General features: G+C 41.3%; 1 protein-coding gene across 2 annotated transcripts; it reads right to left on the bottom strand.

Annotated features, from left to right (window-relative positions):
* Nucleotides 1-1,024: 1,024 nt before the first annotated feature.
* On the bottom strand, nt 1,025-16,377 carry frmd4bb (FERM domain containing 4Bb). 2 transcript variants are annotated; one of them, XM_084553926.1, is made up of 23 exons: nt 16,306-16,377; nt 15,230-15,295; nt 14,546-14,640; nt 14,345-14,437; nt 13,990-14,074; nt 13,624-13,680; nt 13,506-13,528; nt 12,114-12,197; nt 11,868-11,933; nt 11,484-11,541; nt 11,310-11,396; nt 9,829-9,905; nt 9,499-9,637; nt 9,270-9,411; nt 9,052-9,185; nt 8,734-8,850; nt 7,146-7,374; nt 7,003-7,056; nt 6,740-6,887; nt 6,350-6,517; nt 5,408-6,192; nt 4,765-4,903; nt 4,042-4,497 (listed from the first exon to the last, which is right to left on the bottom strand). In XM_084553926.1, the coding sequence occupies exons 1-23, from the start codon at nt 16,360-16,362 to the stop codon at nt 4,380-4,382; spliced, it is 3,021 nt and encodes a 1,006-aa protein (XP_084410052.1). In that variant the 5' UTR covers nt 16,363-16,377; the 3' UTR covers nt 4,042-4,379. The 2 variants fall into 2 exon arrangements, with proteins under 2 accessions (XP_084410051.1, XP_084410052.1); XM_084553925.1 differs by lacking the exons at nt 4,042-4,497; nt 15,230-15,295; nt 16,306-16,377 and adding an exon at nt 1,025-3,105 and having other exon boundaries at nt 14,546-14,871.
* Between the last annotated feature and the right edge of the window lie 763 nt (nt 16,378-17,140).

Here is a 17,140-nt window from a genome sequence, read left to right as displayed (position 1 = left end):
TGACGGCAGCAGGTGGATCATTTTCACGGGCCTGGTGGTGGGGTAACGTGTGCTGCAAACAGAGCTTCCCCCAGAGCTCTCCAGAAGACATGAAATAAAAACCTATGAAATGCTCCACAACAACAAACCATGAGCCAGGGGAGCTATTTTGTCTTTAGAGGAATGGATACTCACAGTTGGGGAGAGGGCATGATTTTCTTTCTGTCTAACTTTTATCACATCATAACTCAAAGTACTGTTTGATGTGTGGCTAAAAGGAATTCCTGTTTAGTGGCAACCGAAGAAAACACATTTTATTATATAAGAAAATGTGTAAAAAAAACAACAACTAGAACATGCCTTTCACTTTCATGCCAAGAGTTAGATGTTACGGCCCAGAGTATTTCTGTGTGAGTCCGTCTCAGTGTTTAATCTGTTTCAGCTTCCTGGTTCCTCCCCGATCCACCTTCATCTTATCCATATCACCAATCCTTCGACTGGTTCCGTCAGGCAGCTGGTTTAAAAGCATCGTTCTACTGACATGCGAGGCAGCTGTGTCTAGAGATAGACAAACAGCTTGCCTCTGTGCCAGTTAGTGAAAACTGTTGTTAGTTGCCTATTTAGTATAGGGCTTGAGCTAGTTTTGAGCTCTGTTGACTTCATATTACTGCATACGCTTAGAAGAGTTCTGTCTAGAAACACTAGTTTCAGTGATGCTAATCCCATCTGTTTTCTGATTTGGATGAGCGTTTACATGAGTAACTATAGTTTGTTTTTGAGAGATAAATTGTATTTAAACTTCGGTGAACCTTTGTTATGGTTTTAATCTGAGTAGCATACGTTGCCCTCTTCTGTTCCTCTTTGTTCCAACTAAACCTGTTTCACACCTCGTTCATTTATGCTAACTCCCTTTACCCCTAGCGAGCTGGGTCGTAACATATCATGATATGAGATTTCAACCACCTAAAATAAATACTGGCAACAAGGGGAAATAGGGAAATCGCCCCTAAAGCTCGTTCATTTATACATCTGTCAAGGTGTAAAGAAGGATATGAGCCCCCAAGCAGTTTTGACCGCTTAGCAGGGTGTTAAGCAATGCAAAGGTGGCAACAGTCCAAGCCACCACGCTGAACTTCAAGAGGTGGAGCTGAGATGGGCAGATTACACCATGGCATTAAGGTAGCTACCTGTGAGGACACCCATCTGTCTGTCAAAGCTGCCACACCATTAATTATGCATAATTTTAAGCCTTGATATAACTCAAACATGTGACTACATGAATAAATTACCCCTGTACGGTTATCAGGTTGTCATGGATCGGAAAAATAGCCATGGAGACCAAAACTGGTTTCACACCAGGCTATATGAAGCTGTGCATTTTAACACATCTGTGAGGGAGGATTTTTGGAGCCAGCTTCAAGCGGTCGTTTGGTAAATTGCACCTGGCACTTGTGGGTTGGTTTAATTTTTGAACCCCTGAGGTTTCTGCTTGGATGAAATGTTAGTTTGTGAATTAAAAGGCCATGTCACACCGAGTGCCTGGACAGGTGTTGGACAGTGTCGGTTTGTCGGTGAGCATCTGTGACTCTGATTTGTTACAGTGTGTCCAGCATACGGAGTCAAATAAGTCGATCAGAGGAATCAGTCTGATCCGCTGTAAACCAAACCAATGCACAAGCAGAGAAACATAACGACACTGTTCAAAAGGCAAAGAAGGCTGTTCTTGTTTTACATCGTCATCTCATCTGAACATTCAAATACAGAAATATTTTCTATATTTTCACAATGGCATGAATGAATAAACTGTAGAGCAACTGATCAGCATGATTCTGGAGAGGTCGCATCTCTATGAAGGTTTGTAGCTCTTCCTAGTTTCCTCCCAGATAACAGAAACTCTTCAAAGCTGTAGCCTTTGTGGTGTGTTCAAGTGCAACTTTTTGGTGCAATGTTACAGTGGATGTTTATTGCTGCTAGTGCAACAAAAATGTTGGTGTGTCTGTACCTTCAGAGATGCTAGGAGGCATATTTTGTTACTTTCAGACAGGCTATCTGTCATATTCATGCTAAGCTAAATGACTTACTGCAGCCTAAAATTCAATAGACAGATATCATAGAGCGACGCTTGCCTTGTATTTTCCCAAAATATTGAACTATATTGCTTTAAGGATTACTTTCTAACTTAAAATCAGAACCTTTACACACTGCACAAGCCTTTAAAAAAAAAAAAAACAAGCTACAACAGCCGTCTACATGTCACACATACATTTATTCACCTCCTTGTTCCCAGTGGAAAATATTTTATGACAACATCTAACATATAACTACACACTGACTGTACAAATATGAGGGGATTTGACGAGACATGGATATGGTTTCTATGGCAGTGGTCTTCTGTTGATATAAAAAATTATTAAGTTTTAATTTTAAAAAGAAAATTCAGTTTTCTCACCATGCATTTTAAAACACGTCACTGCACCAACAAAGACAAATGGTTCTAGAAACAATACTGACATAACATTCAGATTCAGAGAAACAAAGAAATGGAAATTAATCAAATACACAGCCTGCTCTAATGACGATCATATCAGCGCTCAACATGTTCAAGCTTTGTGTTCAGTTTGAATGTTATATTTAAGACTATTTTATCATACTTTATTGAGATGAAGATGGTTTTATTCTATTACCTACTGTTTTGTATAAGGCAGTAGCTAGTTCCTGTTAAAATACATGGAGTTTGATTCAGTAAAAACACATGTTGCCTCTCTTTTTGTCTTTAATACACAATAGGTTTTGAATCCAGTGTGGTTGTGCAACTTCTTAACGTTTCTTGACACATTCTCATCTGCCTGTACAATTCATCCAATCCAAGGCACATGGGAAAGTCATTCCAGAGTGTCACCACTGTGTTCACAGCTAACTTTAACAAGGGAACAGCGTCCACCTCTCTGCCAAAACCTAACCAACAAAATATCTCCAAAGATGGGTTTATGGCAGCAAGAAGAGTTTGTGTACACTTGTGTTGCTATTTCATTCCCTTCGAGTGCTGCTGGCCATGGCTTTGTTTGTGCCAACGTTTGGTTTGGTCCTCTTCAGTGGATGCTCATGTAGCTTCCGTCCGGTTGAAATCTGTAGAAGCAATGAAACAAGAATATGTCAGGGTTGTTAAGCTGTCTGAGGACAGAAAGTATGTGACTGAATTATTGGATAAAACTTAGGAATGAAAATGGAAATGCAATACACCAACATTTCTACAATATTTTGTGAAAGTGTTAACATAAACAAGACTTTAGGGAGTAAATGGAAATGTTGTAGGCTACTTTTCACTCCAGCCGGCTGATCTGCTAGACTGCCATGTACTGCACATAATTAGCTTCAGACATTGATTATCTCATTAGGATGACGCTTCTAAACCTTGGTATGGTTTGATCCCATGGATTTTCTGCTGAGAACTGAATTTAAGACTAACATTTTGTATTTTGAGTGAAACGTTAACTGAATATTGGATGCATTTTCATTAAATATGGCATTCATAATCCTATCAGGATTAATTGTAAATACTTTTGTGATCGTTCTTTTGCCAATTTAAGGTCACAGTAGAAATACTTGCAAAACTAATGCCATTCCGTTTAGCTTTAAATTTACTTTGTGATAAGAAACAAATATTTGCATGCTAACACAGTGAACATTGGCATGTTAACAATGTCACTGTGAACATATTAGCTTTCCAATGCTCAGAGCTGTTTAACTGCAGCTTCACAAAGTCCAGAGCAAGCAGTGATGTGTGATAGTGATGCGCTGACCACGGTTTTATCCACAGGCACTGCGGTTAATCCAGGGGTCGGGCCATAAAGACTAACATTAGGATTAAAGGCAGATGGGGTGCTTGTGGGGGAAACGATAACCTAATGAGGAAAATAGAAGCTAATTGCACTCTTTTAATGTGAATTTCTGCTGAAGATGAATTGTGTGAAGGGATTAAATATGTCAGCCTGTGTTTGGGAATTTTACCATTTTACTTTTGCTTTAAATATTTTTGATATTTGTAAAACAAGCATAGTTTAGAGAGGTGTTATCAGATTATCATTTGCTCTGCTGGGCGATTTATGTGTGCAGGGGGATTCGGCTGGCATCAAAGCTAATCCACAAATTACTGCGGTGTGATACAAGTCTTCGCTTGATGTATGTCAGGTACACAATCACTGAAATGAAAATATTTTTTAGCAACTACAAAGATGCTGTGTCTGGAGAAACAAAAGAGGCCACAGTATGAAAAGATGGATGGTTTGATTATATAAATAAAATAAGCTGGACTGGAGTCACACACGGATGGAGACAGGGATGTCAAAATGGAGATGGCTGGTAACACGACACAAAGCTGCCCACTGTGTCTGGTCTCACCCTTAAGTGCTAGAATGGTTGTCTGATGGTTCATCTGCGCTAGTGGTCTCAGCACTGACCACATCTACTGACTCAGATTTTTTAGGCATTGTGTCAGACTCTTTGTTTTCTGGAGAAACTCTGCACACGTGAGCATTAATCATAGGTCAAGGAAAGAGGGAAGGAAGAAAGAGAGAGAGGAGGCTTGTGAGTACATTTCTATGAACTGAGTAGTTTCAGAACACACAGGTAGAAAAAATCCAAAAGAGAAAACGTCTTTCCAAAAAAATGCAGGAAAATACATGATTTATTCAGACGCAGAGCAGTGGAGAGACATCCAACTAGCGTTTTATTTAACTGAACAACCTGGATTGAGGACTGACTGATGTCAGTGTAGAGACTGCTCACCTGCTGTGTGTGGGACTGCGGTTGTACATAGACGCTGGAGCTCCAGGATGGGGGTACTGAAGTGTGTCAGGTGTATCAAACTCTGTCAGGCCGACTGCTAGCTGGTTGCGCCAGTTTCCTGCGCTCTCCGCTGAGGACACTGAAAACAGGAGAAAAACACTCTAATGTTGGAGTAGCAACTGTTGTTACTGAAAACACTGTTTAAGGTCAGCTTGACGTCACCAATTACCCCTTAGACGATATGGCAGTTTGTTATTACAGTACTGCCCCTGACACTTTACTGGAAACTTCACAATTTTGGGATAAAGACCTGGTTTGCTCTATGATTCAAATTACTCTGTTACTGTGTGACTGTATGAGATCCACCTACTAGGGCTACTTTCACATTTTGTTTGTGGCAGCCAGGAACACTGAGTGAAATGCACATTAATAAAAATTATTGTGGGATAGCAGGTCTTTAAACCATAGTGGAGGAATCACCTGTAAATAAAACAATAAACTAAACTAAACAATATATTAACAGAAGATCACTTATTAATGTCCTACTGTTTTATTCACTAAACTAGAAAATTCGAAAGCAAATTTTCTTAAATAACTATTCCCTATGCCAACGAATTTCACTACTCAAGGAGGAAAACCACACCTGAGGAGAAGGAGGTGGTCCGGCTAGAGTGGCTAAAGGCTGCTGGCATCGTCTGGTAGCCGAGGCTGAGCTGAGAGCCGCTGTCAAAGTCGTATCCAGCCAGCAAGCCTCTCCCTCCCTCTCTGGGGACTCTGTTCCGATGATACCAGCCTCTTAGATGCTCGGCCACCAGGGCCTTATGCATGTTCTTCGCCAACAGCTCATTTCTGGGGCCCTCTCTGCTCCGTGGTGGCCTCACCGTTGCATAAGGATTCTGAGAAAGATTATCTGCCCCATCACTGCTGTAATGCCTGAATCTGTCATGTCCATGAAACCCATTCATTTGATAGGACGGGTTGACATTGTAGTGGCCCTCGACATCACTCTCATACACGTAGGCACCGTTAGCGTAAGGCTCCATGTCCGGGCAGGGGTAGCCGGGGACATAGTAGGCACTGGGCGCGTAGTGTGTTGAGGTGTCACATGAGTAACTGCAGCCAGAATGGTGCTGGACCAAGTTGGGCATGCTCCCGGTGTTACCATACACCTCTACTTTCCTGTGGAGACGATGCATGGTTGAGGTACGAGAGTCCAGGGTGCTGTAGTGGGAGTTGGCTGCCCCACAGTAGTCCAGACTGGACTGGCTAGTGTAGGATGAGCAATCCTCCAACACGTCAGTGCTGTTGCTGCGGTGGGCTGGTGATAAGATAAAGACAGGCTTCTCTGAGTCTGTGTCTTTTCTGAGCCGGGGCTGAGACTCCAGGCTTCCACTGCGATGCCTGAAGCAATGAGGAGACCCCTCCGACCTGGAGACGGGACATATGGGACATTATTTTTGGATTTTGCAGTTACAAAAAAAGGGTTACGGATTTATATGAGAGCCAGAGGTTTAAATAGAAGCAGAGGATTTGAAGGAAGAAGTAAAGACACTGGGATGGCAGTGCAGGGGAGCAAAGATCACACCTGAGCTGGCTGCTGCTGTAGGCATTGCGGGTCATAACCGGGGTGGGAGGCATGCTGCGTGGATCTCGAGGAGGTCTGGGAAGGGTTTTATAGGGACTACTGTGGGCGGAGGAGACCTCTCTTGGATTCTTGTAGTAATGGGAAGCCTCCTGGCCATCATAAGCTAATCTAGAAGGGTGCAGTATTAGGAGAGGATAAAAAAACAAAACGGGATAACATATGAGGAAAGGAATGAGGCTGCAAACATGACACAACAAATATTGCATGCTCTGCCGATGCATGACATCATTTCTTCATTCTAAGAACAAGTCTTCAGCTGGAATCAAAAGTTGTGAAACAAGCTACACTCATACAAGCAACAACGTCGAGGAAGAACATTTCCTTCCCAACCTGCTGTGGTTCTTGTGGTGGTGATTTTCTCGTGGAGATCCTTGTCTCTCCACATCATATTCAGCTCCCAGCGATCGCATCGGACTGAGCTGAGGGGAACCTTGGACCGATCGCGACCTTGGCCGTTGATTGCCACTGTCTGAGTCGTCTGAGCACAAACACATGGGGGAAATACTGACTCTGGTTTTTAATTTCGAGCATCATCAATGCCATAGCAGGTCTAATGATTAATACAGCACCAGGATGTGTGTTGTCTGACTCACCGTCATCCAGAGGGAGACTAGACAGAGAGCTACAGTCTGAACGGATGAGTTCATCTGGAGAAAGAGAAAATAACTCAGTGGACGCTGCAAATATAACCAAATGATTAACGCAGTGATCTTCTAAAGGTCATCTTCCTCCATACCTGCAATGATCAGGGAGGCCCTCTGTGTGGGCTTTTTTCCCTTCTTGATTCTGTATTGGTTCATCTCGTCCTCTATCTGCTGGAGTTTGTGCATGGCATCGAGACAGTTTCTCCTCCTCTTCTTCTTGACTGTTTTACACAGCTCTGGCTCATTTGCGAGTTTCTTAGCCGCCTCCACAATTTTTTGCTGAAGGGCAAATCTGCTCTCCAGGTTCCTCAGGAAGGGGTCCTGCACAAATCCCAACAAGCAGATGTACATGTTAGAAGATTAAATTAATTGATTTGGATTAATAGATTAATAGATCAAATTTTTCTAAGATTTCAGTTGATCTTATTGAAACTGTTGTATAAAATGTACATAAAGACTGATATGCAAACCACGTCAGCCTTATATTTAATTGAAAATAGCACAAACACAAGACAGATAAAGATAATTCGATTTCATTTTGATTACAGTAACACATTTAAAAACAGTTTGGACTGGTGCATGTTTAAAAGTGTGTTGCATAATGTCTTCTTTTAACAGCTTTGTGTTAATTACGATTCATCAGACCACATGTTTCTTCTTGACCTCAGTCCATCATAAATGAGCTCAGACCCAAAGAAGGCGGAAGCGTTTCGGGATCTTGTTTTTACATGTTCATGTCTTTGTGTGGTAAAGTCTGAAGATTTGTTCATCCAACGACAGACTGTGATGACTAATAATCACTTTCAGAGGTGATCCTGAACCTGTATCCGTTTTAATGTAGCACTGAAGAGGGCTCAATGATCCCAGCTTTACTTGTTAAGGCCTCGCTGGGATTCTCTTGTTACACCCATTCATGTTACTGACCAGTTGTCAATTAACCTAAGTAGTTCTGAGATCTTGCACGGGATGTTTTTTATTTATTTAGCTTTTCCAGTCCTTTGTTTCCCCTGCACCAACTTCTACGAAACAAAAAACTATGAAAAATATTGAAATCTCAGTTTCATGTTGTCTTTGTATTATATTAAATTAAATATCGTTTTTAAATGATTCACAAATCACTGCATTCTGCTTGTATTTCCATTACACAGAATAATGAGCTGTAGATCAATACTAGTCATATCCTGCAAATTACTCACTGAGTGCTCCTAATATAATGGACAATACTGGGAAGATTTTATGTAGTTGTTCCTAAACAAACTACATAAAAACTAAAATCAACAGCTCTCACTACCAAGCTCATTCTTTAAGCTGAATAAATATAAATAATAAAAAAGCAATTTTCTAAAACTGTATTGTAGCGTAAGTTGGGAACATATTTCACACCACCTGTATAAAAAAACTGTGTTCATTGTAATGTAGGACCCTTTCACTCAGTGTAGAATGTTATTCTGGACAAAACATTGGAGCGCTATAGAAATCATTACTGAAATATAACTGGCTTTGACTACACAAGAAAACTGACTGGAATATTTCCTGTGCTGAAACTTGTCAGATGTGATCATCTGTACTCAAAAAGTGAAATATAATATACTTGACGCATAGTATATTCTACAGTCAAAAAGTTTAATACCGCCTTTATATGTGCTGGATAGGATTAAAGTGCACCAGTTCAATACAGACCTCATTGTAGGGGAAAAGGTCATCTAACTTGAAAGCCGTGCCAACTCGCCGTCTGACCTGGGGCGGTCTCTCGCCTGAAGAGAGGGGATACTCTTTTGGTAGCTTGCCAGTGAGCTCCTAGAAGCAAAAAACCACAAGTCCCTCAGACGCTTAGATGAACTGAAAGTAACGGCACAAACAATCAATCCAACCGCCGCTGCACAACATCAGGGTTTAATAAAGCAGACTGAGTGATGCTGTGGAGAAAGAAATACTTACGCGTGCCTCGCAAAACAAAGCACCAGGGCAGAAGAAGTGTAATATAAAATGATTTCTCACCGCCTCCCTCAGACAAATCTTCTTCAGCTCTTTTGTTTTCTTGGCCAAAATATCTTGGATCTCCTGTTCTTTTCTTCTCAGCTCAGAGAGTTTTTCTTTCTTCTGTTCCTCGCTCATTTCGGAGTCCGCCGAACCTGCAAATATGGAATTTGTGCAATTCTTGTATATACCCCATGAACACTTGTGTTGTGAACTGAACTGAGATAATAATAACCTACCTGTAGACACCAAGCTCCCATTGCTGGCTGTTATGAAGTTATTCTTCTGGCCGACATCTCCCAGTTTGTTTATTTTCGCCCCTCCGTGCTCTGTGAGGTCCATGCCAATTTCCTCCAGACTTCTTGCCGTTCCTAGTTTACCCTACAAGAATGAAGACGGTAAACAGAAATCATTGGATAACTCTATATCCGCTTATGAAACAGGTAGGGACTCATAACCGACGCTTACTTTGCTTTGCTTTCTGTCCAAGTAGAACTGGTGCTGGCTAATAGCCATGACCCAAATGGTCTTGATCAAAGAATGGCTGGCATACCACGTGTGGATGAGGAGGCCTGTCTGCCCAAAGGTGCGTTTGGTTACTGCTCTTCTGAACAAACCACAAAATATATACATATACAGAGTTATAGTTTTTATCATCTTAAAATCAAAAGCTGAAATAAGATGGAAAAGACTTTAAGTGAACGCTGACAAGTTGGAGCAGTTAGAGTCTGACAGCTACGTAACCAGCTCGTGCTAACAGCCATTTTAAGAATTACAAATATGAGGATCTCTGCTCACCTGTGTGGATCATTAACTTCTACGGCAAATTTTTTCTCCCGAAAGTACAGGTTTTCCAGCTGCTTCCACTGATAAAGCTGGAGATAAAAACATTTCTGATTAGAAAAAAAATAAATCTGAAATGTGAGTATTCATTAGTAAACTCATCTAGAGTGCTATAACAATCAGTGCTGACTTAAATAAACCATTAGAAAAAAAAAAATAGCAGTGCAGGTGGTTTGGCTAGCATGTCTCACCCGCAGTCATTAAACAGCCAGACTGTAACATGAACTGTCATTACAGTCTGGGCTGCCTGGCATGCCAAGTCTGCAATAATGCAGGTGTTGGAGGGAGAAGAACACCACAAGAGGACATTATACAAAGACTCATCACGGTGTACAACACCTTCCACGACTCGTCACGTTCATCCTCGTATCACCCAGGTGCTCATTGACAACAGCCAAATATGAACAATCTGTTTGTGTCACTGACTCACTGCGCGTCTGGACGGGATCCAAGTGAGACATGAACGCAAGCAGACGGTAAAGTAATATCACATGTGGATGCTTCGGATTGTAGTCTGTCTCAACTTATGTTATATAGCATGGAGAGGCAAATGTCCTTTTTACTGTTCTAAGGACTGATTACTCTTCAACTCAACATACTAATTAGTAATGTCCTAAAACAAAAAGATCCAACGCTACCTGCAGTATTCCCTCTACATTTGACCAGAAAAAGAAGCATATATCCCATCTTACCAGTATAATAGATGTTCATACGTCCTGTTTGCAACCTTTTTAAATCCTTCCTGGCTTTGCCGTCAGCACAGACACATACTTTGTTCTGTCTCCTGTCAGCTCATGTCGTGTCTCCGCAGGTATTCTCAGAACAGGCATGATAACGCCCCAAACCCAGCCCCTTTTCCCTCTGACATCACCTGTTCACTCCCTCTTCTCCTCTTCGGAGCACAGCATGCAGCTGACTGCTTGCAAAATATTGGAAAGCAGCGGGCAGAGTTGGATTGCACCATGCTCGCCCAGATACTTTACAAGGAAGATATTGTCAGTAAATGAATGGGAATTTGTTCTTTAATAACAGTGCTGCATACAGTGTCTGCACCCATCCGCAAAGACACACATACAGAAAAGTGGACAACATAGTTGACAGATCACTCATATGGGTGTTTCTCCTGCAAACTCACAAGCTAAAACAAGAAAAGCAAGTTCACTGTGTGTGATTCTCCAGCACTTTATTCAAAACGCATGAGCCTCATTAAGGCACACTGACAGACTTTTTCAAGTCTGGCCTCGTCGGCTGCAGCTGAAGCTCAACTTTTGCTGCCATAAAATAAATGATACACGAATTAAAGCTGGTGAATAACCCCACCATGTGCAACAGTAGCCGTCCTCACCCATGCCTTACGCTATCATGGTTTCTCATATTAGAGAAGCAGAGAAGCAGCAGCAGCGGCAGCAATTTTAGAGGCCAGGGAAATTATTTACCTTCCGAGGTTTTAATTTGTCCTGCAGATCATACTGGCCAATGCCCTTATAGCTGATTCCAAGCCACCATGGGATCCCTTGTTTATCCTGTGAGGCAAGAACACGGCTTGTATGGTTGACTTGAATCCAGGTGCAGTAGCTGTCATTTCCTATTAATCACAGAGGAAGACCTACCTTAACCTCGTAATAATGCACCCCGTATGTTGGCAGTGATTCCACCAATGTCAAATACCTAGAAGTTAAAAAAAAAAAAAAAAAAAAACAGTTATTAAAAACGCCAGCTGCTTTTTAACATCTGCGTGTGGCTTTCTTTGGATATGTGGAAAGACACCAGTGGGAATTCGATCTCGGTAGCGGTGAATCAGTGTGATCTCACTGCAACTGAGAGGAGCTATTGATTTCTATCAGATGATGAGAAAAGGCGTGCCAGAAAGAGGAAAGGGACAGGGAAGGGCTAATGGAGGTGAGAGGAAGATTAATGAACTTAAAGCTTAATAACATTTATTGTCTGCTTACGAGTGTTGAACAAACGGCAGCACATTTTGGTTCGGTACTTACTTCACAATGGCCTGTCCTCTGGAGACACCTTTCAGCTGCTTGTAATATTCAATCACTCGGTCCTCACTGCAATGTAAAGAAGACAGGAGAGAATAAGATTACCTGGTGAAAGATAAATAGAAGGGTAAATTTGAATCTGCTCTAATTTATTTGATTGATTGGGTGGCAAAAAAAAAAAAAAAAAGTGTCCCCTCCTGTATTTCATAAAAGCATTACAGTTTAAGTAATTATTTCCTGCAAGCATACCAGTATGCTAGAGATGGGTGTTCCTTGAGCACTTTGGTGGGAAGGGTCGGCAGTTTCTTCAAATCTGCTCGAGTGTTTTCATCACTGAAACAGAAAAGAACAGTAGTTATGCCAGTTTTGGAGGCTGAGTTGATGATTTTGACACAAAGTATGCAGCTTTGAGGTAGTCAGTAGCTCTCTCTTTTTACTCTTTAGACATTTATGTCATTGTCTCATCTGTAGCTCTCCCTCACTCCCACTCCCTCATTCACTACTATTTCTGCAGTTTCTCATTTGTCCCCTGTTTGCCCTTTCTCCTTTCTCGGTGTCTGTGTGTGTTTGTCTGGGCGTGGCGCTTCGTTCCCTCTTCCGCTGCCAATCAACCTACAATCATCAACTCATCTAGCTCCTGGCGTATGTTTACCCCAGCTCCTCACATCCTTCTACTCTAAATTGTTTAGCATGAGACTGTGGTACCAGTGCACCAGTCAGTTCTGATTTCATCTCTGATATTTTGTCTCAGTGAACTCATCTGTAAACACTCCAGCTCATCTAGTTAGCCACCATCAACCGCCAGCCTTTCCAGACTTCATTAGACCTTATTCTAACTGCTGCAAATCAGTATTTGATTCCAGTTTTTTGGTCGTCTGGTTGCCTTCTATCAATAACATTGATTCAGTGACAAAATATTCACAAAATATGACACTAAACTCTCCTTCTGCCTATATAGTATGATCCCTTTTTATACAATGAGTAGATTTTGCTGATAATACTTAAGTAATAGTAAGATTTCCTTTCCTGCAATACAGCATTTTACCTTGTGTTATTTTTACTTAAGTAAATGACCTGAATTGATCTACCTCCAATGTCATGTCACATTTAGTTTATTTTATATTCCCAACATGCACAGGAGCTGATTCACAGTCTTCTCCACGCTGCCAAGAATAAACTCTCGACCCACAAGAAGTCAAGTTTCAAAATGTTGAATCTATGAAATACTGGAAAAGGCCTATAAAATATTCACTGTGTGTACGTTTATAAAATACTTGGGGCGGTGGTAGCTCTGGTTTAATGGTGTCTGTATATTTCCAAAACACATTACAGTCACCTGCAGTGTTGCCTCTGAACACACACAAGTACAGTATCAAAAGCTTGGTTAAATGCAGCTAATAGTTGTAAAAGTGCCTCAGCTCCGAAATACTTCTATCAGGTCTGTGTGATTCATTAGTTGCCTGGTGCAAGCTTCTCAGCACTCTGATCACTCTGTGGCGAGCCTCACATAACACTGCTATTGATTTTTGTTGTCTGCTCTAAAGAAACAAGTGACCTATTGAATGTCTTCGCTAAAAGCTCACTATTAACTCGTCCTGCTGCTGTTAAATACTTCTTACCCTGTTGATAATGTGCTCTTACCTTGTATAGTCTCCTCTGGCCTCCTGTTGGTCACAAACAATAAAAAAATTCTTATTAGAGATCATGCTTTTAGATGCAGCTATTAATGTATGTGTGTGAGACTATTAAAAGCACTAACCTGCAGAGCATTTGCTGCTAATTTGAAGACATTATCACTTTCCACTTCGATAATCCCCTGAGAGACATAATAGACAACCCGAATTAAAAATGAATAGGATGCAGAAAATGTGGTCGGGTGGAGAGAACTCTTTCAGATCCAAACATTGACTCTCTGTTGTCCTATGATAACCTCAAAATGAAACCTTGTGTTTTCAACTTTCTGACATTGTTTGCTTTACATTCCAGCCAACAGAGTATGAAAACTGTGCCCTGCAGCCACTGTCTGCTGAGAGGAGGTGTTGCAAGGGTCCAGAGACAGTGAATCATCAGGGAGCAACAGGAGAAAACACAACTACAGCAAGACGAAACCAGAAACAACACTCACATTGTAGACGGCAGACTTTGCATTCAGGTAGAATAACTCCACGGTTATGATGTCCTTAAGCTGCGTTATGTTTTCTACATAAAACCTGTGAAGGTTAAATGCAAATGCAACAAGTTAGGAGGCAATCTGAGATAGATTGTTTGTTATTGCTGCTGAGAGTAAACAGGTTTTGTTGAAGGAGACTGCGCAGAAGAGTTGGGGACATAATGTATTCTTAAAATGATCAGAACCTGGTTGTTTAAACAACGTAATTCCCTGAACACTTTGTTGACAGCTTAAGTATCACACTCAATGTCAACAAAGTAGTGCTCCCTGCTGGAGAGTCTGCACTTTGCATGACAAGATGAATTATTACCTGACCAGGAAGTTGAGGGAGATGACCCCGGGCTTCTTTGAAAAGTCATGTTCAAGGACTCTGCGGTCCATCTGCAACCACTTGCACTGACCACTGCAGAAACAAACAAGCTTCAAGCATCTTGAATGCTTCTTGTACACATCTTGAAAGACACATCTGTAAGTATTCACGCTGCTGAAAAGGAATAGAAAGTTTACATACTTGTCATCGAAAAATGCAAGTCCAAAGAACTCCTTCTCTTTGAGGTTGAAGTGGGAGGACACCAAGTCGAGGAGTTCATACGACAGCAGCTTCGGCTGAGGGGAAAGTTTGTGACATAAACGTGAACTCTAATACAAACCTTTAAGCAACATGCATCTGTAGTAAAAATGAGCAATACAGCTCAGGTATGTTTAAGTAAATGTGTCAAAGAAACTGTATTTTTTTCCTGTTACTTCCTTCCCTTCCAAGATAGGTCAGACTGAGAGATCACCTAGTAAGCAGAGTAAAACTTTATGTTGTGCTCAAGGGCATTTTGACAGTGTGGCTAATGGGTTGTCTTCCCACTCATTAAACATGCAATAACACACCTCTGTCAACTCATCACCTTTGGCACATTATCACCACAGTCATGTTTCTGGCCCCCTGATGCGAACTCATTCTTAACTCACTCTCCACAAACTCTGGAGAGAAATATCAGCTGCTAACTGCTCCATTATGTTCACTAGCAAGTCGCTGAATTAAGCTGAAAAATGCTGAAACAAATTGTAGAGTGTTCGTGGCTACCACTAATCCCTTTACATGTGAACGGTACGGATCACAGTCATTGGCTTATCATTATTATTATCATTATTATTATTATAAAACCTATTGATTATAGCAGCTTTAAATTGAGAGCATTCATACCTGAACCAGCAGCTCTAGCTTCCTGTCATCCAGCAGCTGCACTTGGCACAGTTTGCCTTCAGTCATCTGCAGGGGGGGAAAGGAAAAGAGGAAGCTTAGAGATTGTGACAGACACGGGAAACTATTCATCATCACAAGGGACACTGACATCAGGATCTTGTGTTTTAGTCACGCTTTTTACCAAATGTGACTGTGCAGAGGACCAAAAGCCCCGTTGGTTAATGCAGTGAACCTTTTCAAGAAAGAAAAAGAAAAAAGAAAAATCCTGACGTCGTTAATGACAATACAACCATTGTCACAGGGATTTGTTGCCATAGTAACCAAAGGAAGGACTTGAAGTTTTTCCATTTTGAACATTTCACGATTAACTTTCAGTCCCTGAGCCTTTCCAGCGGTACGGTTTTCAGGCACTTATACTTCAAATCATGTTGCTTTACACCACTTTACACTCCAAATCTGTACTTTTTCCTCCACTGCATTTATTTGATAGCTGGAGTTGCTCATTATTTTTAAAGTTTATGCTTTATTAAATTTGATGCATTGTTGGAATTACTATTAAGTCATTCAAGTTTGCTTCACCTCCAGCTGACACTAAAATGCTGCTTAGACATGAATGGACCATGATTTCAATTAAATGACATATTTGTACACTATTATTCTCTTGTATTGCTACTATATAATAACAAGATCGCAAAAACATCTTCGCCACTGCAAATGGGAACCGATTCTGACTAAACTCTGCCCCTGTTAAGTTGTCGCTGGATGTTGTACACAGACAGTAAGTAGGAAATCACGTTTGTTTGCTTATACAAGATCGTTTTCACCACTTTACCCTTCAAACAGGGCTTCTAGTCAAGACAAAATCAGGCTGACCTACTGGGAAACACTGAAAGTACTGTACACTCCATAAATCAAATAGCCAGTGAAAATGACGGATTGAGGTTAAGCAGTTTTACAACAGAACCTTCTCCCAAACAGGAAAAAATACACCAGATAGATCCAGGAGCCTCCTCCTTTGACAGAATGAGGCTGATCGCAACTTCTAACACTTGGAGTAAACTAAGCAGCCACTGTACCTGGTAAATCTCTCCAAGGAGCGTGCAGGTGTGGATGCATCCCTGACCAGGTCTCATCTTTTTTTAATAAGGGTCTCGATCCAGAATGTGAAACGGTTAGCTCTGACTGAGCAGCAGCAGGAGCAGCAGCCGATCGGGATTAACCAGCCACTTTTTCCATCCTGGTCTTTGACTGAGCTGCCAGGCCTTTGCTTTTGTGCAGCGAAGGCTTATTCAGTGTAAAACCAGCAGCTGACTTAATGGGGGCAGGCTGTGTCAGACTCCTGACCACAGTCTAGGCTCCTTAATATGAACAATATGGGTCAGAAAAGAGTCATAAGTGGTGGAGCGTCTCTTCTTCTGTGGCTGAACGGTTTTGAGATCAGGTTTCTAACTTCATCCTTTTCCTGTACAACCTAACTGAGTTATTTGATCATAGAGGCAGGGGAAATCCCTACTAAAGTGATAAAAACAACTCTAAGTGTTCTCCTTTACACACTTGCCTTCTTTACTGTACTAATAAATGATTAAACAAATTGCCCTTCTTCCTGAATGGGGGTGGGATGGGGGGGAAGCATACCCCGTCACTAGTTTAAATTACACCATCTGTACTACTCTTTAACGAGCACTTAAACAATTGCACCCCCTGAATAATGTGTCCTTCTTATCACCAGAACCATAAATTGTCTTTCATGATCTAAATTAAAAGTCTCCATTCGATAAATCCAATTCATTTGGAGTGAGGCTGCTTGTGACAATCACGAGAGTATTATTGCATTGATCTGAGCTTGATTTAGTTATGACTGCATCATAGCGGGGTCACATAATTTGTCTCTGTAACAAGCATGACATTACT

The sequence above is a fragment of the Chelon labrosus genome (assembly GCF_963514085.1).
Source record: "Chelon labrosus genome assembly, chromosome: 10".
In the NCBI taxonomy this organism is placed as follows: Eukaryota; Metazoa; Chordata; class Actinopteri; order Mugiliformes; family Mugilidae; genus Chelon; species Chelon labrosus.
This window is presented reverse-complemented; position numbering and strand designations above follow the sequence as displayed.

What these genes read in the sequence shown, in the direction of transcription:
- frmd4bb (XM_084553926.1), bottom strand. Translation starts at nt 16,362, where the DNA reads ATGAGACCTGGTCAGGGATGCATCCACACCTGCACGCTCCTTGGAGAG. An exon ending in TAGCAGCAAATGCTCTGCAG is followed by an intron (nt 13,529 to 13,623) that starts GTTAGTGCTTTT and finishes TGTGACCAACAG; the next exon opens with GAGGCCAGAGGAGACTATAC. An exon ending in GGCCTCCCTGATCATTGCAG is followed by an intron (nt 7,057 to 7,145) that starts GTATGGAGGAAG and finishes CTCTTTCTCCAG; the next exon opens with ATGAACTCATCCGTTCAGAC.